General features: G+C 45.1%; 1 protein-coding gene across 1 annotated transcript in view; it reads left to right on the top strand.

Annotated features, from left to right (window-relative positions):
• Positions 1-1,389: 1,389 nt before the first annotated feature.
• The window catches only part of TSC22D1 (TSC22 domain family member 1), a 97,078-nt gene continuing 75,338 nt past the window's right edge, over positions 1,390-23,129 (top strand). Inside the window, exon 1 of the mRNA XM_073663897.1 lies at positions 1,390-4,719. Within this exon, the coding sequence (XP_073519998.1) occupies positions 1,973-4,719 (2,747 nt within the window). The 5' untranslated portion in view covers positions 1,390-1,972. The remainder of the gene's footprint in view (positions 4,720-23,129) is intronic.

Below are 23,129 nucleotides of genomic sequence, written 5' to 3' on the forward strand. Positions count from 1 at the left end.
TGGAGATACAGTTGAAAGAACAGTCCACAAGTTCAAAGTAAAAGGAACACTGGCTGCACCACCTGGACGTGAAAGAAGAAGCGATAAATGCTTTACAGCACAGCAAATTTCTGAGGAGGCAGTCAGTGAGGTTTTAGTTTGTACGGTGTGACGCATACAGAACGCTGAGGGTCTCCATGCCTGAACACCAAGACGAACATCTTCACTTATTCAAAAGAACAAGTGGGTGACAATATGCTCAAAACCATATAAATAAGCCCAGATGTTTTGGGATTATGCTCTGTGGGGCAATGAAACATAATTGGAACTTTTTGGGCCTATGAATCAGCAGTATGTCTGGAAGGGGAAGAATGAAGCATGCGCTGAGAAGAACACCCTGCCTACAGTGATGCATGGTGGTAGCTCGTTGATGCCCTGGGGCTGCTTTGCTTCCTCTTTCACTAGAAACCTTCAGCGTGTGGAAGACAATATGGATTCAATCGTCAAGAAATATTATGGGAAAATGCCATGCATTCTATAGAAAGCTGAAGTTTGGACATCACTGGACCTTCCTGCAGTACAATCATGCCAAGCACATCTCAAAGTCCACCAATGATTGGTTTCTGAAGTCCTGGAAGATTCGAGATTCACTGTCACCTCACAGTGCACAAACCGGGGAATATTGATGAACTGGAGGCCATTTCCTTTGGAATACCGTATACACAGCAGGTCACAACAGCCAGAGGAGCTGTACAGAAGACACTTGTCATGTGAGTAGTTCGGACACTGCAGAGGTCAGTGTAGAGTGATCTTGTGGTGAATTTGGAGACGCCACACGTCTCCAAACAACTGTGCAGGTTATTCTGTCTCTTGCAGAAGGTGTGTACGCTCTGCTAATACCCCAGTGGGGTGAGTAGTTGTGTCCTCCCCTATGGACACTTTACATTAGTCACCAGTTGGCCGCCTCTTGCTGTGACTTGGGAAGCTGTATTGTGGAGATGGCAGACACCTCGGTCGTGCTGCTCCTTCCCACTGACATCACAGTGTGACGGTGCAGATGACACACAGGTGGTCCCTGCTCCCCGGTGCTGCCTCCTCCACGTGTCCCGGCCATTGCACAATGGGCTATGTTTCACACTGCCCGACATTCAACAAGCAGGACACGTCTGCATGACTCCCGCACTGACGTCATCCCTCCGAGAGCCCGAGCGCTCCCGAAACCCTCGCCCTGCGTTCGGCAGTTTCCGTCCCGCTTCGGGCGAGCCCGCTGCGTCATGCTCGACTCTATCCCTCCCCCTGCAGGCCGGCCGTCTTGCTACAGCTCTGCTAACGTCGTAGTGCGCATGTTCGGCGGCCATTTTTCTCGATTCTCCGCCCCTCAGTGAGCAGCTTCCCCGGCTGGCAGCCGCTGTCGTCCAATACCGTGTAAGATTAAGGAAGGGGGAGGGAGGCACAGGCGCCGTGTAACAGGGAGCCGGAGCCCAGAGACACTGCGAGAGAAAAGAAAGGCAGAGTCACGGGGGATAGAGCCAGGCAGAGGAGTCCATGAGCCGCCGGCCTCCTCACCGCCGCTGACCCGGATTCTCCGCAGCGTTCCACGAACACGGCTGTTTATCTGTGCGGAGGATGGGTCCCGGCCAGGAGCCGTGCTGATGACTGTCAGTAATGGCCGCGGCCACCGGCTGCATCGTCCCGGCCATCTCCGCACTCCGCATCCTCGTCATCCTCGTCTCCCGGCAGCAGAGTGACCACACCTGCCTTGTGGCCCCGGATCCAGGGCTCTGCGCCGCGCTGCCCTCCCCGAGGAGTGAGCTGTCAGTACACGGAGCGTGCTGCTGATCGCCGGGCACCGGGAGGCGGCGTGCCTGCACTGACCCCGCGGCCCCACATCCGTGCATTGTCCGCAGCATCTGCCCGGGCTCCAGCCATACAGCGGGGGTCCTGCTCCAGCTCGGGGAGTGAAGGTGGGTGGGCTGAGAGGAGGAGAATCAGCATGCACCAGCCCGATCCATCTGCAGATCTGGCTGCCAGGAAGATGGCGCAGCCGGCAGACATCCCCAGAAGGGGCAGCGGGACCGGGGCGACCCCCTCAGCGGTGAGCATAACAGGTGGCCCTGGGGGCAGTGGGCACATCCTGGCCCCTGACGAGTACCAGTCTCCTCTGCTGGTGCAGCCCCCACCTCCCGCCTCCTCCTCCTCACCTGGACCTCAGCAGCATCCTCCCCAAACCTTGAACTTGATGGCACAGCCCATGGTACAGTCTGGGGCACAGATTAAAAAGAAAAGTGGCTTTCAGATTACCAGTGTCACCCCTGCTCAAATTTCAGCCAGCATGAGCTCGAATAACAGCATAGCGGAGGACACTGAGAGCTACGATGACCTGGATGAGTCGCACACTGAAGACCTGTCGTCTTCTGAAATCCTGGATGTGTCGTTGTCCAGGGCTACAGATCTGGGCGGCCCCGAGAGAAGCTCCTCCGAGGAGACCTTGAATAACTTTCAAGAAGCTGAAACTCCTGGCGCTGTGTCTCCAAATCAACCGCACCTTCATCAACATTTACCTGCTAATGTCCAGAATATTATGATAAATGGGAACGTGCACCATCTTCATCATCACCATCATGGACTTCCGATGCCGGCCCATCATGGCTTATCCAGTGCCTCTGTGTCTGCGGCTTCTCACAATCCCACATCTGTGAAACTGGCTTCTCAAGGATCTACAGAGACTACAGCACCTGTTTCTTCTGCAGCGCCAGCTGTGGGGACTATGCCACCCATTGTGCGTAAAGCAAGTGGGCCTGTTGGTTCAGGGGTCAGTCCTGCCACAGGTAGTGGTACCACACACAATGTCAATATCCAAAATGTCAGCAGCATGGCAGCCCCTGTGGGCCCTGCGCTCACTAGTGTACCTGTTAGCTCCACCAGTGTGACGAGTACTAGTAATGTCAGTGCTGTCTCTGGAAATGTTAATCCTCATTTAGGTTCTTCTGGCAACGGAAATTTTGCTGCATCTAGTATACCTAGCAATGCTACTAGTGCCCCTGTAGGACCAGCCGCTGTGCCAGCTGTAGGGCAGCAGCAGGCAGCACCTTCGGCTGCTGCGACCTCTAGGTTTAGAGTTGTAAAGTTGGACTCCAGTTCCGAACCGTTCAGGAAGGGCAGATGGACTTGTATGGAGTTCTATGACAAAGAAAATGCAGCAGCTGCTTCAGAGGGAGCTGTGGTCAACAAAGCAGTGGAGAGCGTTAAACAAAACCCACTTGAGATGACGTGTGAGCGAGAGAGCACCAGTGGGAGCTCAGTGAGTAGCAACATCAGTACTCTGAGTCACTACACAGAAAGTGTTGGAAGTGGGGAAATGGGGGCACCTGCAATGCAAGGATTTCAAGCACTGGGACCCCAGCAGATTGACTTCAGCAACCCTCTCGCCCAGAATGTCTCACCTTCAAATATACCACAGAGTGTTTCCCAGCCTCAGCTTGCACAGTTACAGATACATTCACAAGATGCCACTTATTCTCCCCAGAAACAAGCAGGACAGGCCGCGCCAGTTGCTATGACTGCCCCTGTTGGTGTGCAGCCAGCTGCTATTAACATACTTGGTGTCCCATCTTCTATAGGGCATCAGCCACCAGCAGTTTCTACGATGATCCCACCACAGTTGCCATATTCTCAACCGGCACAGCCCTTACAAAGTCTACCGACTGTTCAACAGCAGCCTCCAACGATACAATATGCACATCCACAAACTGCTCCAACTCAGATGACTACCGGGCATGTCATGCCAACAAATCAAAGTTCTGTACCAGGGAGTTTATCCGAATACATACAGCACCCCCAAATTGTTCAGACAGGAGTGGCTCCTATACCGTCTGCATCAGCTGGAGCGGGTAGTACCGCAGCATCATTACCTGTTGTCCAAGCACAAGTTTTGCAGGGACAGATTCAGTCTGTATCAGCACAAGTGCCACCAACCTGTGTAGCTCCAACCCAGCCTGTGGTGCACGCTCAGGCCACCATACCGGCAACTGGTGGACAAGTTATAGGCGTTGTGCAACAAGGCAATCTGCAAACTCCAGTGCACCAGGTATCTACCAGTCAAACTACACCACCTGTTATGCAGCAAAGTGTTCCAGCTCCTTCTCATTCGGTACTACCACCCACACAGGGAATACCAGTTGGCGTTCCTACTCATCCACCTCCTGTACTGATTGCACCTCAAAATCCTCTGCTTTCTTCAAAACCTCCAACCCAACTTATTGAACCCACCGCTGTACAGGGAATGACCACTCCGCAAGTACCCGCAGTCAGTCCTTTACCCACAGCTACCAATGTTCCAGCCGTTCAGCAGCTGGGGATGAGTGTACCTACTGGAATATCACCTGCAGCTACCACCCTGGGCCCACCACCTACTGTTCCTCAACTTCCAACACCTCAAAATGGGAATTTGGTCCAAAGTGGAAATCATGCTCCAGTTATTGCAAGTGTACCCATTGCACAAAATATTGCTCTTCAGATGGCTGGTAGTGCTGGTCATTTCTTGGCACCATCTCTTATTCAGTCAGTGGCAAGCCAGATTGAGGATGCTCGACGTTTGATGGAGCACTCAATGGTGGGCCTACCGCATATCCTGGAAGGGTCCTCTTTGGATACTAGTGGTGGTCTTCAAGGTGCTGGATCTTTACTTCCTTTGAAGTCTTTACCCCTGACAACTCCTCTGGTTGATGGAGAAGATGAAAGGTGAGAGTGGCATCACTGTCATTGTATTCTATTGTCACATGAAATATTCCAGTGAAGTCAGTTTCCTGTCTTTGCTTCCTATTGTAGACTTTGTGTCTTAGGCCTGTGAGATGTTGGATCTATTGTCCTTGACACATAACAGGCATCCTGTATTATTCACTTGGTGGGATCTGAATGTCACAATTTCCCTTTGTGTTGTATGGATTTTCCTGTGCTCCCACCCAACCTCAGCCCAGAAGTGCAGTCCCGGTGGCTTCAGTCCCTCGGCTTCTTGGCAGACCGTGATCCTTGAGTCTTGCATGTAACCTGCTTTAGTTTTATATGACATGGTCTGGAATTAGATGTCAGCTCATTGAGATTTTACTGTGGTTTTCGTCATCTGCATTGGCTTGCGTAATGGATATGATCACAGGTATTCACTATTTTATTAGCTAGCACAAGAGATTTGTCATCTTGTTCCCAGGCCTGTTCATCACGAAGCATTAAAGCCGGCGCTGTCATATTTATATTAGTGGATACGACGGGGGTGAAAAGTTCAGTTTATTCTCGCAGCACTGAAAAAAAAAAAAATGTTGTAAAGTTTTGTATGAGGCAGAGATTACTCACTTTTGGTACAGTTTTTATTTTTCTTCATAGGTTTCCTTCTTTTTGGATCCTGTCCTCCTGGCTTTTTGTTGAAAATATAACACTAAAAATGCAACAAAACTGCTTGTGTAAATGTAGCCTAAATGATTGCATGCTAGATACCAATGACAGGAAATAAGACTTCTCATTGTAGGTTCTCTGCGATACAGCTGCTCACTTCTTCCTGTAGTGTTCGGTGCTGTGGTTTAATCTACTTTCTGTAAAGTGTTCTGTAGAGACTGAGTAGTCTCCTTCACCCACATTTACCCACCCCACCCCACTGGGGAATGGGTACTGAACAAGATACACAAAAAATGGAGCGTATGGTATGTGCCAGCTTATTGTTCTACCTCCTTTGATACCAATTGAGTAGGATGTGACAAAGAGAAATTAAAGTGCGCCATTTGTAAGCAAAATGCAGTTAGCAACAGTTCATAGGTTTGTGTCCTTCAATCTGGTTTAAAAGTCATTTATGTTCCTCTCTTCTATCAGTTTCTATTTAGCATCGTGATTGGGAACTTTTTAGAAAGCTAGGTGACCACCAGACCACCATTGGAGTGTGCTCAGATGGGACACTTTTTGGCAGTTTTATTCTCTTAAAATAAGGACGTAAAAAACAAACACTAAATTCATGTATTAACCCCTTCCCAACATCCGTGTACATGTACGGCACAGCGGACTAGGATTTCCGGTGAACCATACTGTGCATGTATGGCTGGTGATGGTGCCGGCTTAGCAGCAATGCCAGCCCCATAAGCAGCAAGTGCCAACTGTGTTTTGAAGCTCACACTCTCTGTGACTGCAGACTTATGAATCCCCCCAGCGCACGCACTGTGTGCTGTGAGAATTCGCCAGTTTCGGAGCCAGGAACAGCAGGCATGTATGTGTTATGCATACTCCCTGGCAGAGCCCGTCTAGTGGGCATGGACTCATTCCATACACTTGTATTGAGAGAGGTCGTGCCCACTAGACCGCCTCTGCCCGGGAGTATGCATAACGCAAAAGTACCCCCAGGTCAGAAACTGGTGAATAGTCGCGGTGCACAGTGCATGCACTGAGGGGATTCATAAGTCTGCAGTCAGAGTGACTGCAGACTTAACAATTTAGACCAGACAACCCCTTTAAGGCCAAATGATTGCCTCTAGGTTTGTCCTTTACGGTGGCCCATTTGACCCGGTCATAAGATTGGTCTAACACACCTCCTGTCAGAGGTATTGCAGCGTAATAGACCAGTGATCCAACCAGTGTAAATTTAAGGACATGTTCAGTATTTGGTCAGTATTTCACATCAGTATTTATAAGCCAAAACCAGGAGTGAGTGATAAATACAGAAGTGGTGACGTGATTCTATTATACAGTGGGTACGGAAAGTATTCAGACCCCTTTAAATTTTTCACTCTGTTTCATTGCAGCCATTTGGTAAATTCTAAAAAGTTCATTTTTTTTCTCATTAAAGTACACTCTGCACCCCATCTTGACTGAAAAAAAACAAAAGTAGAAATTTTTGCAAATTTATTAAAAAAGAAAAAGTGAAATATCACATGGTCATAAGTATTCAGACCCTTTGCTCAGTGTTGAGTAGAAGCCCCCTTTTGACCTAGTACAGCCATGAGTCTTCTTGGGAATGATGCAACAAGTTTTTCACACCTGGATTTAGGGATTCTCTGTCATTCTTCCTTGCAGATCCTCTCCAGTTCCGTCAGGTTGGATGGTGAATGTTGGTGGACAGCCATTTTCAGGTCTCTCCAGAGATGCTCAATTGGGTTTAGGTCAGGGATCTGGCTGGGCCAGTGAAGAATGGTCACAGAGGGGGGTTCCCCAGTACTAGTTCACCTATACATGCGGTCAATACGAAATCGGTAAGGGTCTAACTCCCACCGATAAGCTGAGAACTGCTCTGGTAGCGACTGGAACAAAACACAGCAGCCCATACATAGCTTACAATAATCTTCATCAGCCATGGAAGTGAATGTACGGGCTATTGCTGTTTACAGTAGCATATATCATTGGGGTACTTCAGGAAACCTGCACTCTTCCTTACAGCATGCCTAAATGCGGTGTGAACAGGGCCTGACAGTGCATGCACTGCTTTTCACGCATCCGGCATTCTGAGTACAGACCTGTGTATGGACTGTCCGTGGGTCTCCTGACCAGAATTAAACAGCCTCATATATGGTTATGAGACTGCTGAGATCATGTCAGGAGACCTGCTGCCAGTCAGCTCTGCAGCGTTTTTGTGGTGGTGTTTCTTTTCTACAGAAAAAACCCTGCTTTCTTGGCGGTAAATACTATATATATATATATATATATATATATATATATATATATATATATATATATATATATATATATATATATATATATATATATATATATATATATATATATATATATATAAATAATATTAGTACAGACCAAAAGTTTGGACACCCCTTCTCATTTAAAGATTTTTTCTGTATTTTCATGACATTTAAAATTGTACATTCAGAGTGTGCAAAGCAGTCATCAAAGCAAAAGGTGGCTACTTTGAAGTACTTAGAATATAAGACATATTTTCAGTTGTTTCACACTTTAAGAATATAATTCCACATGTGTTAATTCATAGTTTTGATTCCTTCAGTGTGAATGTACAATTTTCATAGTCATGAAAATACAGAAATTTCTTTAAATGAGAAGGTGTGTCCAAACTTTTGGTCTGTACTGTGTGTAAAATATAACCACGCAAAAACGCTGAAAGAACGGACATGCTGCTGATTTATAAAACGCAATTCTCAAATTCAGTGAGGAAAGGAACCAAGCAAGTGCATGAGATTTGAGATCTCACAGCTTCTGATGGTACTGTAAAAAGCAGCTTTTAACTTGCATAAAAAAACTGCAGAAAACCCTGCATGTGAACATAGTCTAAATTAACACAATCTAGAACAGGGGTCTCAAACACGCGGGCCGCATGCGGCCCCTCCGGCTGCTTCTTGCGGCCCGCAGGCACAGACTCCGCAACGATTGCGGCTCTCTTCAGCCGCCGCCGACATCAGCGCTGTAGTGCAGTGTATTGCCGCGCGGAGACCGGCTCTCTGCACAGCAATACCAGTGTCAGCCGCCGGCCTATCAGAGGCCAGCAGCTGACATCTGCGCATGGCAGTGACGCCATACGCCGCTGCGCTGTCTTCTTTTTTATTATTTTCTATGTCATGTGAAATACAGCACAGGGGGGCACTGACCGCAGTATGGGGAGGATGAAGACCCTGACCACAGTATGGGGGGGGACAGGGACCCTGACCGCAGTATGGGGACGGGGATGGGGACCCTGACCGCAGTATGGGGGGAACCTGGATGGGGGACATGTCTGCAAGATAAGGACCAGGATGGGGGACCTTGTCTGTCTCCCATCCAGGTCCCCCATATTACAGACATGGTCCCCCATCCAGGTCCCCCATATTACAATGTCTGCAATATGAGGGACCATGTCTGCAATAGGGGGGACCTGGATGGGGGACCATGTCTGCAATATGGGGGACCTGGATGGGAGACCATGTCTGCAATATGGGGGACCTGGATGGGAGACCATGTCTGCAGGATGGGGGACCTGGATGGGAGACCATGTCTGCAGGATGGGGGACCTGGATGGCAGACCATGTCTGCAGGATGGGGGACCTGGATGGCAGACCATGTCTGCAGGATGGGGGACCTGGATGGCAGACCATGTCTGCAGGATGGGGGACCTGGATGGCAGACCATGTCTGCAGGATGGGAGACCTGGCTGGCAGACCATGTCTGCAGGATGGGGGACCTGGATGGCAGACCATGTCTGTAGTATGGGGGACCTGGATGGCAGACCATGTCTGTAGTATGAGGGACCTGGATGGCAGACCATGTCTGCAAGATGGGGACCAGTTCAAAAGGTGTATAGAAAATAAAATGGTATCACTAAAAATGTCACTTTGTCATGCAAATAATGCGGCCCCCCAAATTAAATGTTTTTCCGTGTGCGGCCCATATGCCCAGCTGAGTTTGAGACCCCTGATCTAGAACATGCCCCTGAGGTGGAAAGGATAGTGTCTTAAATGCACTATTTTTGTGCAAGGCATGTCAGACAGTGTATTGTGCAAATTAACCAGTTGAAGACAGCGCTCTTTTTTCCTTACCTAACCAGGCACATCTCTTAGAACAATTCTTGTTCGGGTTTTCAAATTACTATTTTTTTGCAATACATGGAGCTTACATTTTTTTTCTAGATATAAAATGCTGAATTGTGGAGAAAGAAGGCAAAAAAAAAAAAAAAAAATTTGAATATCCAAAAGAGAAAATGAGAATTTTTTTTTTCCATACATATACTTTTAACGACATAAAAAAGAAGAAAGTGTGCCTGTTCCGGAAAGGGAAAAGTAGCCCTGTCTTCAAATGCTTAAAGTATATGCATTTTTCTGGAATATCACCAGAAACCATTAAAAGAAATTAAGAACTACATGTTTTTTTTTTTTTTTAATTCTTGTATGCCACAAAGGACTACTAAAAAAAAAAAAACAAAAAAACTTTTTCTGTAACATTTTTATATTATGGACACTTTTTCTATTTGGGATGAGCCTAGGACCAGTCCTTTTTGGAGGGGCATTTGAAAATAATGTTTTTATTGCTGATTTCCCCTGTAACTGGAACTAAGATGTTAAAGTACCGTCACACTTGTCGGGATCGCTGTAGCGTCGCTAACGATACCACCCGTCAGGGATCATTGCTGCGTCGCTATGTGGTCGCTGGTGAGATGTCAAACAGTCAGATCTTCCCAACGATGCAGCAACGATACGGCGACCTCGTTGGTAAGGTGTCAAACACACCAATGTATGCTACCCAGCGGGACCTCAACGATCAAAAAATGGTCCAGGCCATTTTGACACGACCAGCGATCTCACAGCAGGGGCCTGGTCGCTGCTACGTGTCAAACGTAGCGAGTTTGCTGCTGAGGTCGCTGTTACGTCACAAAACTTGTGACTCGGCAGCGATCTTGCTTAGTGTGACGGGGGCTTTAGCTTCCTGACTATCCATGTTGACTGGGTCTCTAAGGACCTAACAGCTCATGTTTTCTCCTTATACTCAGTGATCGCATGATTGCTAGGTCCGGAGGAAGAAGCGCCTCTAGGTCTTCATATACCGTATACAAGCTCTGTATACAGTGATTGGGAAGGCTTAGATGGTAATAAATCTTCTCTGCCTTGTCTTTAGGATTGTCCCTGAGGTCGGCTGCAGACAAGTGTGTGAAAAATCATCCAAGTTTCTTCCAGAAATCTCGAGTGATTTTTATTTATTTTTATTCTTTTTTTCGTTTTGCTATCCGCATCCGTTTTCTTATGTCCATGTGATGCCCATGTGTCAGTGCAAAGTAAAGTGTGGATCGCATAGACCTTTTAAGGTCTGAGTGGTATGGAACTAATTAAGCTGAATTCTCTTCATAAATCCACATCACCTAATAGAGCAGTTTGACAACTTTGACATAAACCTAGGCTTGTGTACATCATCCAGGTCTGAGTTATCTGCTTGGTATAATATTTTATCTTTGCTCAGAGGTTTTTGACTAGTCTAGATTATATTTATGGTCGGACTGGTTAGTGAGTTCTCCATCTTTGTGCTGAGTATGAGTAGTAGTGTGACTAGTTAGCAGGTAGCCAATCAGTAGTGTTTGTGATATTTACATTGATTTCTGTTACATACTGGTCATCAAATGTCCGTGAGTAGTCATCCTTTATCTGGTGGCCTGTATCTTCCTCCAAAGTAGATAAAAATCATTCTTGTGACAATGAGGCAATTAGTAAGCCCGAACTGGGGCCTGTATGGCTTCTTACAGTGATGTACTCCGCTGGAATATGTCTCGAGTCCTAACGAGGTGTTCACACTGCATCCTGAGAAGCCACAGACTAGCATTGTCTTCTGCCCAGACACGTGGACTTCTGGCAGCACTGTGGTAACATGTGCCTTAGCCAATAGCACCCAGTCACCGTTCAGTTCATTTAGAGGAGTTATCCCATATTCACAGGACCCTCCTCTGACAGAGAAGTGGCCACGTATGTACTGATCTGTCCGTTCATCTTGCTCTGCAGTATTTAGAACTCCCATATACATGAATGGATAGAGCAGCGCATGCTCACACCTCGCCATTCCCAGCAGCACAAGACAGATCCCCAATCTTGAGATTGGATGCTGACTAGGGTTGAGTGAGTATGTTCTGTCCAATTATGCTCGGGCCGAGCTCCGAGTATTTATAGCTGCTCGGTGATATGGTTAAATCGCTCCCGTGTGCATGATTTGCAACTGTTTGACAGCTTTATTACATGTGAGGAATGTGTAAGAAAGACATTCCTCACATGTAATAAAACTGTCAAACAGTCGCAAATCATGCACACGGAGCGATTCAAACATATCACCGAGCAGCTGTAAATACTCGGCGAAAGGGTTAATAGAACATACTCGCTCAACACTAATGCTGACCCTAGCGGTTGGACCCACTTCCATCAGACAATTGACATATCCTATGTATGACCTTATTGTATGGGACTGGAGTACCCTTTAATGTTCCTGAGCAGTTTAGAAGATGAAAGTTGATCTGTAGCTATGGGTAACATGGGTTCTTCCGAATAGTTCAGTAGCGTTCTGTTTTATCCTACCTGTAACAACCCACCAGGCAGGTAGCCAATCATTATACAGCATAAATCTCCTGTTGCCTGAGGCTTCACCCATTTATTGACTCCACTAGATTTCTATTTTGATTCCCAGCTTTGGTCATCTTGCCCACCCCATCAAGGAGTCAGAGTATTGTCATGGTCTGAATGGTTAATAACCAGCTTTAGGATTGTTTCCCAGGACTTTTATTTCAGGAAACATTAGTAATGTAGGCCGATCGGCAGTATTGACTCTTCCTTGTTATAATTGTGATCTAGAAATAAGCCGGTGAATTTCCATCACCGCTTTGTATACAGGGAATGTTGATGATTCTGTTGCCAAATGAGGTTGAGAACAAAGGCCTTTTGTTAACACCTTTAGTGCTGGAAGGCTTTGCACATGTTGATTTCTATAATGGAGATGTAGCGGGTCAACTTGAAAAATATTATACATAAGTAATGTTCAACGCCTGCAGTATAAAAGACATGAAAATCCATCTGCTTTCTAAAAGTCCATATAAATGTACCCATGCATATGGTTGGAGTATGAGGCAGATAGTTACTACATCGCATTGCTGGCGTCTTTACATTGCAGACTTGTTTTCTGTTTTATTCGAATTATTGACGCTCATGGTGCACTTTAAGCTTTGAACATTAGTAATGCTCGTATGTAAAGTAGTTGTATCAGTGAGTTATTGGCCATTTATGAAATCTGCTGTACACAGAGCCTTGCCATTAGCTAATATGCCTGCAATATTTTCCCTGATTATGAAAAGATCTGCCATATTTAGCATGGACTATGCATCCTTTAAAATTGGAAGTCACTATAAGGGTAGGTTCACTCAACCCTATTAAAATGTCAGTTTCAACCAGAAAATTAGACTTTTTTTTTTTTTTTTATTCTCGTGTGTCAGCCATTTGCAGTCCGTTTTTTTTATTTTTTGCAGCAGCTATTAATAATTTACCAACTAGTAAACTGTAAACTGTTAAACCATTGAAATGTATCTGTAAAAACTGGAAGCTATTTGTATGGAATATTTTTTTTGTTTTTTTTTGCACTCCCATAGACTTGAATGTGTGAGTCTCATCCGTTTAATGGAAACTACTCATTCGTCAAGTGAAAACATTGTTCTCTGCAGCGCATGGCCTTGTGTAAACGGGACTCGCGTTGCCAAGAACAATGGCAGCCTATATGCACTGAACCATCTATTAAAGGGAACCTGTCACATCCTAGCTACTATGGTCACTGCCCCCATTGCTTTGTTACTGATGCATCACTAACAAGCGTTTTTCATTAAAATTGGTGGTGTTATAATGATTTTAGTACATTTTATATACTTTGTCCTACCTGCTCGTTTTCAGTCATAGGGGTGTGATCCTGCTATTCAGTCAGGGGCGGGCGCCGCATTCAGTCACTGCTGGCGCCGCTCACGTATTTGAATATTGCTCTCGGCAAGCACTGATAGCATTGGTGCGCATGCTCAGTTTTAAATGTCCTTCAGCTGGTCCGCGCATGCGCAGTGAGGCTGTGTGGTTGGTAACCACAACAAAAACGCTTGTTAGTGATGCACATTGCATCAGTAACAAAGCAATGGGGGCAGTGTACATAGTAGCTAGGACGTGACAGCTTCCCTTTAATGATCATTCAGAGTGCATCATTAAGCACAGTCTGCATGTATAAATAGGCTATTAAATAATCCTTAAAAGTTTGGGATCAAAGTCTGCAGTCACCATGTGACTGCACTTCTGAATCCTCACAGTCCGCACACCACACGCTGTCAGGATTCTTCTGTGCCGATGGCGAGAGTGGGCGGTCACGGGGCCACAAGTATGCGAATTGCATACTCACGAACATGTGCTGACTAGACGCTCTTGACCTCCCTCACATCACGTGCATTGAGCGAGGCCGCACTCGTCTAAGCTTGTGATGATTCAGAAGTCTGTAGTCAGTGTCTGCAGGCTTTCATTCCAAACCTGGACAGCCCCTTTAAGCCACTGACTGATTTCTCTGTTTTTTTGTGCACTTCAAATAAAATCATTGGACATGTTGAAATCCAACTGCCCAATCTGTCTTTTCCTTGCTATCTGTCATGATGGAGGCTCCAATACACATTACGGGCTCACCTAAAATCAGTGGTTGCATCAATGTTGATCTACTTTTTATGGTTGGCTTGAGTTCGTACTGTTATGGAGGTGTGTCTGTCAGATGTACAGGTTGGTAGACACACTCGTTGGATGCCACTGTATAGCCTTAATTGGGATACGTTACACAGAGGTTTTGAATATTAAAAAATGGTTATATTGTGTGATACTCTAGTTTTGAAAATAAAAAGATATGCTGACATTTACCAGCACAATGGAGACCAACAGGATAGTCTTAGTGTTTTGTTACATGAATGGGACCTTATTTATTGTAATTATTATATATGGAAATGTTTGCATGCATCGGTAGCTTTCCTGAACTATACTGAATAGACATTGCACACTGTGCTGAATACACCACGAGTTAATGGCAAGAATAGGAGAGTTAAATGCTGCAACTTACAGTAGTTATATTTATAATTGTTACATAAGAAATGTGACATCCAGGAAAACCTGTTCACTGGAGGCTCCTTGTCACTGCTGATATCTTCAGCTTTACACACAAGATCTACCCTGCAGTGTGCAAATCTTTGTCTCAGTACTGTTGTGTGTTTTCTAGAAGATGAGCTCTGCCTGTCAACCTAAAAACGTGGTAGAAAGAGTGAATGAGCCAAACCACCCACCGTTACAACAGCTAAGGCTATGTTCCCATGTCCAGGAGTGATCAGTTAGAACAGATCCAGCAGCAGTCAGCTGGTAAAAAAAAAAAGTTTTTTTTTTTTAAATAACTGATCTCTGCTGGATCCGTCCCCCCCCCCCCCCCCCCCATAAAATTGAAGACTATGGAAAACGGATCCATTAATCAGCCATCTGTTTTTATTTAATTTCTAACTGATCTATTTTTTTGCTTACTGGATCCAGTAAACAAAAAACGGATGGCTGATTAACAGATCCTTTTTACATAGACTTCAATGTTAAAAAAAAAAACAGATCCAGCTGATATAAATCATTTTGAAACTGATTGAAAAGTTCTCTGCACAACTTTTTTGCCAACAGATTGCTGCTGGATTCGTTCTAACTGATCACTCCTGGACATGTGAACATAGCCTAATAGTAGCATCATTATTGGTAAAAGGCTCCGCAGGGGTAGTCTTCAACTTATACTTCTGACAAGTGTAGACATACAGTGGCACATTTTGGTCATTGGCTATAATGTTTAGAAACTTTTTTTGCAGTGGCCAGCTGTATAGGAAACTTAATTTACTGCAATTTCCAATACTGTTAAAAAAACACAAAATGCCTGCCCTCCTCTGCCGTGTTTCTAGGGGCCCATGGCTTAATTTGGCATATATACTCATGGAGCACCTTGAAGTTGGCTTGACACACAAATAAGTTAAAGTTCATAAGCTTGTATATCTCCCGGATGTGTGCTCCTTATGCCATACGTAGGTATATACTGCCCCAGGGGCGGACACAGACTGTAGTGGGCCCCTGTGCAAGAAATTTTTGGAGGCCCCCCCCTGCGCTTCATAAGGCAACAAAGTTATGTAAACATAACCCCCCCATGTGCAGCTCACCCCCCCGTGCATCTCCCATCCCCCCCATGTGCATCTCTCATCCCCCCCATGTGCATCTCTCACCCCCCCCGTGTGCATCTCTCACCCCCCCCGTGTGCATCTCTCACCCCCCCGTGTGCATCTCTCACCCCCCCCCCGTGTGCATCTCTCACCCCCCCCCCCGTGTGCATCTCTCACCCCCCCACTCCTAGTTAATTAATTGTATTTAAAACAAATAAAACTTGTTATACTTACCCCCATGCGATCCCTGCAGAATCCTGGCGCTCGTCCACGTCGCTGCCACCTTGTTCTCCTGACGTTCGGCCATGTGACGGTGCCACATGCATAGCCATCAGCTTTTGTTTTGGCCAAAAGATTTTTAAAGCCGCCACCACGATAAGGTAGACTCTTCTGGCCGGGCCCTACTCTAACCTATTAAAATTTTCTTAAAATATCCAATACTCTTTTTAGATATATTTTTATTTAGTTTTCTCTAAGGGAATGTGTCATATACATTTTTTTTTAAAATGACCAATAATACCACATACAGGGAATACCGCCACACCATGACCAGACCACATATTACCACAACATAGTGACCGAATAATACCACACAGAAGGGGGAAAAACTGCCACACCATGACCAGACCACATATTACCACCACATTACTAATATTACCACCACATTACTAATATTACCATAAGTGTCATTATACACGGGAGCTCTATACATGGTATGTATAATGTAAGTGTCCAGGTAATCTAGTGATCACCAGTGACATTATACACAGGAGCCCGGTACATAGTATATAGTGTAAGTGTACATGTAATACAGTGATCACCAGTGACATTATACACAGGAGCTCTGTATATAGTGTCAGTGTACAGGTAATACAGTGATCACCAATGACATTATACACAGGAGCTCTGTATATAGTGTCAGTGTACAGGTAATACAGTGATCACCAGTGACATTATACACAGGAGCTCTGTATATAGTGTACAGGTAATACAGCGATCACCAGTGACATTATACACAGGAGCTCTGTATATAGTGTATAGTGTACAGGTAATACAGTGATCACCAGTGACATTATACACAGGAGCTCTGTATATAGTGTCAGTGTACAGGTAATACAGTGATCACCAGTGACATTATACACAGGAGCTCTGTATATAGTCTACAGGTAATACAGGGATCACCAGTGACATTATACACAGGAGCCCGGTACATAGTATATAGTGTAAGTGTACATGTAATACACTGACTCACTGGTGACGTCTCTAGGTGAAGTCCTTCAGCTACGCTTTTCTCCTTCATCCAGCACAGACCGCCATCACGTCTTCCAGCCAGGACTCGTCTCTGCATAAAATAACACAGTTATCTAGAGCACATTCCCCAACTTCTACATTACGCAGCTGAATACAGACGTGCATCCACCATCAATATATGGTTAGTTATTATGCAACCTACCATTCCAAATATAAATTGTAATCCACCACGGTGCCCCCATTAACTTTAAATAGGCACTTAATATATAATTTAATTAGAACCTCTACTCTTTCCGCCAATTTGTTACCAGTTACACTCCTGCATCCGCAACGTCCCCTACTCTATACTTCCTGCTCCCCGCATTCATTATTTACATGCACCCCCTGCCGCAATTCATTATATCATGTCCGTGCTCTCCCCACCCCATCATCATTTATCATTTACTGTCCCCCACCCCACATTCATTATGTGCAGCTCGTTATCCCCCTACTCCCAATTCCCCCATGTGCAGCTCATTTTCTCCCAATTCCCCCATGTGCAGCTCATTTTCTCCCAATTCCCCCATGTGCAGCTCTCATCCCCCCATGTGCAGCACTCACCCCTTCATGTGCACATCTCTCATCCCCCTCCCCCACATGTGCCCCTCTCTCATCCCCCACATGTGCCCCTCTCTCATCCCCCACATGTGCACCTCTCTCATCCCCCACATGTGCACCTCTCTCATCCCCCCCATGTGCACCTCTCTCACCCCCCCATGTGCACCTCTCTCACCCCCCCATGTGCACCTCTCTCATCCCCCTCCCCCCCATGTGCACCTCTCTCATTCCCCTCCCCCACATGTGCACCTCTCTCATTCCCCTCCCCCACATGTGCACCTCTCTCATTCCCCTCCCCCACATGTGCACCTCTCTCATTCCCCTCCCCCACATGTGCACCTCTCTCATTCCCCTCCCCCACATGTGCACCTCTCTCATCCCCCTCCACCACATGTGCACCTCTTTCATCCCCCTCCACCACATGTGCCCCTCTCTCATCCCCCGCCACCACATGTGCACCTCTTTCATCCCCCTCCACCACATGTGCACCTCTCTCATCCCCCGCCACCACATGTGCATCTCCCATTCCCCTCCCCCACATGTGCACCTCTCTCATCCCCCTCCCCCACATGTGCACCTCTTTCATCCCCCTCCACCACATGTGCCCCTCTCTCATCCCCCCCCATGTGCATCTCTCATCCCCCTCCACCACATGTGCATCTCCCATTCCCCCCACTCCTAGTAAATTGTATTTAAAAAAAAATAAAACTTGCTATACTTACCCCCATGCGATCCCTGCAGAATCCTGGCGCTCGTCCAAATCGCTGACACCAGGTTCTCCTGACTTCCGGTCATGTGACGGCGCCGTCACATGACCGGAAGTCAGGGGAATCATGAAAGCGCTGCCGCAGCAGCGCAGCGCTGAGATGTCCCGGACCCGGCTCTTAGCATGGGGCCGGGGGCCCCATGAGGAGAGAGACGCACAAGAGGGGGGCCCCTACCGGCTGGGCCCCATACTGGAGTCAGGGCAGTCATGCCCTGATGGCGGCCCTGCTGGAGGGGCCCCCTCTCCCTCGGGGCCCCCGTTCAATGAACCGGCTGCACGGGCGGTAGTTCCGCCCCTGTACTGCCCCTTTGTCTCCCATTATAAAATCCATCATATGCATATTGTGGCATTGCTTTATATAGGAAAGTGAGTGACACAGCTTTTCAGTACTCTAACATGAAGAGTTATGCAGGCACTCTTGGCATACTGAGCCCATAGAAGTATATGAAAACCTGAAAGTAAAAGAAAAGTAGTTTTCCATAGGAACAGTGATAAAATTGTAGCAAATCCTTATTTTGTGCAACCAAAGAGAAAAAAGGGGGATGTGCCAGGAACAGCGTACAACAATGTTTTTAATAAAAGCATAAATTTTATTGAGTCAGTCAAAAAAAAAAATTATATGAACACATTAGACACTAGAAATTTCAGTGTTCAGTTTAGAAGGCAAAATTTGATGTAAGGTCCTCTCTAAAAGGCTTTGCCAGCAAATGTCCATTTGCACTTGAGGGACATTATTGGTGACCCCCAATAGTTGTTGGGTAGTTAGCCAGAACAGCCTAAATCAGCAGATTTGGCTGACATTAAAATGTGTCTGGGACTATAAAATAGTTTTGCCTTTCATTGCACTAGAGTCTATGGATGATAAAGAAGTAAATGTACAGTATCACACAAGTCCTAAAAGTAGACTACCAAATCAAACAAGTTCCAAATATTACTGTCCTTTTTTATGGAAAATGATCCAATATGACATATGAGCAGGCAAAAGTATGTGAACCTTTGCTTTCAATATCTAATGTCTCCCTTTTGTGCAGCAATGACCACTCTGCTCCAAGAATGGCAATGTTCGCATGATTGTAGCATGGGGGTCTTTTTACACTGGCGGATTGCCTGTAACATGTCGGTCGGCACTCTTACTTGCCTTTGATAGTGCATTTATTATTTCTTAAACGCGTTCCTCTTATCATTGGTTTATTACATAATAGGCTGATATTTAGAATTGATGCAGTAGATAAAGACTTCTGGGACTTATTGTCCTCGGGAATGTTGGCCTCCACAATCACATCAACAACCAAACAAAAAACCTTTCTATGAACAAAGTATTCATTCATTTGGACTGTATTTTCAGGAAGCTGTTCTCCTGTTTGAAGAATTTAATTGTCAGCATGGCCATGGCTTTAAATAACTTTGTAGACATTGCTGAACTGATATTGGAGATTCGCTGGCAATCTGCCAAGAACATGGAACATTTCAGGGTCCGGGATCCTATTTTCTGGACAGCATTTTGTATAGGTGAAGTGTTAAAATCTGATAAATAAATTTTTTTTCTTCTAAACTTCCTACGGTCATAATCACATGTCTGCTGTTCCGATACCAAAAATACACATGTGCGACTAAAAAGCGGTTTGATTATTTTCATATAATTTCCATGTATTTTGGAGTTTTGATAACGAAAAAAATATTTAAAAAAATCCTAAACTTCAGGACTTGCCACAAACCTATAGGTTCTTCTGCAAATTCTGGTGTAAATCATCGGCAGGCAGCTTATTTTCTTTCTCCATTAACATCAATAGGAACTGCGTGATTGGCTGGTGACAGTCAGGTGGTTAATGACATAATGAAAGTCATCAACAGTGTTTCCCCAAATTAGCGTTATGGCTTTGCGGAAGTGCATTAATTCGCCTGTTTGCTTCATTTCTGGTGAATATACAATGTTGAACCAACAGCTGAATATTACAGACTTAGTCGGAAGTATACTTTTTTCACAAAAACTTGGAGATCAAGATAGTTTGGGAGCCTCAAAGTGTGCAAACTGTGTGTTGAGGACCTCTGAAATTGGTTCAAGAGTAAGAAAAAAGCTTTCCGATATGGGATTCCTATGGTATGGCGAGAGCAAAAGAACCATAGTGACGATGTTACTTTTGTTTATGCAATGTGAAAGGGAATAATTCCAAATGGAAGCATTCCATTTCATACCCCAATCTTCACTCAGAAATTCGTCCCATCCCCCCATGACACAAGGGCCCTGCTACCTTGGAAGACATACCTAGCTCCGATAAAGGTGGAATCATACCTGAACCAGATGACGAATCAAGTTCTGACTTTGAAGATGATAGAAGACCAAAATTTTTTTCCCAGGAGGAGATGGGTTTAGTAAGAGACTTGAATCTTCCCAAAGATACCCCTGATTTACTCGGATCAAGGCTTAAAAGCAGGAATTTGTTACCAGGAGTGTCTTTTTTTTTTTTTTTCTTTTTTCTCATGGTTCAGACATCGTGAAAAGGAGTTTGTTCCTTACTTTGCCCGGGAATACAAGTTGGTTTATTGCATCGATGTCGAAGGTTTGATGGGTCAATTCAAAATCCAGTATGATTCAGTGCGATGGTGTCTTTTTGGAGAATCTTCAAAAAGAAGTCTCAAAGCATTTTTACTCCACAACGGCGTTTTTTACGCTTCCATCCCTGTAAGTTATTCCGTACACTTTAAGGAAACCTACGAGAACTTGGAATTGGTTCTTCGTAAACTTAAATATGAAGACCACGGTTGGCAAGTGTGTGGGGATTTGAAGGTCTTGTGCATGCTGCTCGGCCAACAAGTTGGGTGTACCAAATACCCTTGTTTTCTGTGTCTGTGGGACAGTCGAGACCGACAAAATCACTGGATCAAGAAGAGTTGGCAGCCGAGGGTGCTCACAGTCGGTGAAAAGAAATATACTCTGAGAAACTTTGGTACCTCCCTATAAAGTTCTTCTACCACCTCTTCACATAAAATTGGGCTTGATGAATCAATTCTTAAAATCACTTCCAAGAGATGGGGAATGCTTCAAATACTTGGTCACCAAGTTTCCAAGCCTCTCGGAGGCAAAATCGAAGAAAGGTGTGTTTGACGGACCAGACATTAGAAGGCTTATAGCTGATAGTTTGTCAATACCATGATCCTCAAAAAGAAGGGTGGATTGCCTTTTAAAGAGGTTGTAGAGAAATTTTTAGGCAATAAAGATCCTGACTACAAAAAGATTGTCGAACGAATACTGAAAGCATTGCAAGCTTTAGGTTGCCTGATGAGTTTGAAAGTTAATTTCCTCCATTCCCATCTTGACTACTTTCCTGAAAATTTGGGAGCTGTGAGTGAAGAGCAAGGTGAACGATTCCACCAGGACATTTAAGAGGTGGAAAGAAGATACCAGGGAAAATGGAGCATTACAATGATGGCAGACTACTGTTGGATGCTTCAGAGAGACATTCCAGATGCTACTCACAAGCGTAAATGTACCAAGAGGAGCCTCACAGGGAAAAAAAAATCTATTTTAGTGGGTGTTAGTGTGCTCATTTCAGTTCAAAAATGATTTTCATGAAAAATTTGTAATTTTAAGTCTATTTTCATTTATTTCGCAGTATTGCCTTATTTAACATAGTTACCTAAATTGTCAGGAAACGTGATGCCCCATGACAAAACGGAGGTCATTTTCGGATTCAGCGCACCAAAAAACATAAAGATTATGTGGAATAACCAAAACAAGCTCTTTAAATTTTTTTTGCAGACCTGTGAAATCAGCAGCACCGTGCAAAGCAAGTGAATGGAGTTGTGATCCTCATTGGCTCCTTGCAGAGACCAATGTTCTCTGCTTTAGGGGTGCGTAGCAGCGCTTCAGATTCACAACATAGCCATATTGTTGCCTCAGATTTAACCTGTGGCACTATAGGTCTGTATAATGATAAATGCAATTATTTTGTCAAAAACCGGAAACCCTTTGTAAGGCGAATCTGTTACTGGAAGTTCACACCACTGGATTTTCAGTCTGCACGCTGTCCATGAAAACAGAAACTGGACTCAAACAGGGCACTCAGACCAATGTTATTCACCTGGGCTGTTCAGATGTCTGTTTTTTCATACTCATCGAATGTCTGCAGGGGAAAAAAATCATGCACTTGTGTTTTCTGTAGCTCGGATAAAACTTGCCAATTCAACTTTGTGCACCATAAACAAAATCTGGTCCCATACGGGTCATCCGTGGAGCATCTGACTTTTATGGATGCATTGCAATTTTGAACATAGGAAATTGAATTTAGTCTTGCACATCTATTAACTGCTGATGTATAAAAACGAATGCCATATGGATGGCAATACAGCTGAAAAATCATCCATTTTTATTCTGGATGAAAATCAAACTATTTTTTTGTATGCTCATGTGAACTCTGCCTTAGGCTAGCATCATATTGCTGTTTGTTTTTACCTGATCTGAGAAAAACGGTCTGATTTATGCTAATCACACTTGATCTGATTTTCTCAGGTGGAGAAAAGACTTTCCTCCTTCATTCAGTCCTTGTGAAAAAACAGACCGAACTCCGTTATCAGAGTGCACCCATAGACTTGAATGGCCAAGTACGATTCGAATATTGGAGGCAAATTGTGCATGCTGCGGGGTTTTTTTTGTTTTTTTTCCTTGTACCACTCGGTCCACTGCTTAATTGAATAATATGGAGACGTGTACAAAACGACAGATATCGCCCACCCGATTTTACGGTCATGTGCACGAGCCCTTATGACTTTTCTCCACTGTTGGGGCCTCCACCAAACTCCTTGAAGGCACGCATGCACTGTATGCTTCCAAGTCAGATTTCTTTTAGAGCACCTGCCCTTTCAATCAAGTTT

Source organism: Phyllobates terribilis, unplaced genomic scaffold, assembly GCF_046119375.1.
Source record: "Phyllobates terribilis strain yellow unplaced genomic scaffold, ASM4611937v1 Scaffold_2__4_contigs__length_985480577, whole genome shotgun sequence".
Taxonomy (NCBI): Eukaryota; Metazoa; Chordata; class Amphibia; order Anura; family Dendrobatidae; genus Phyllobates; species Phyllobates terribilis.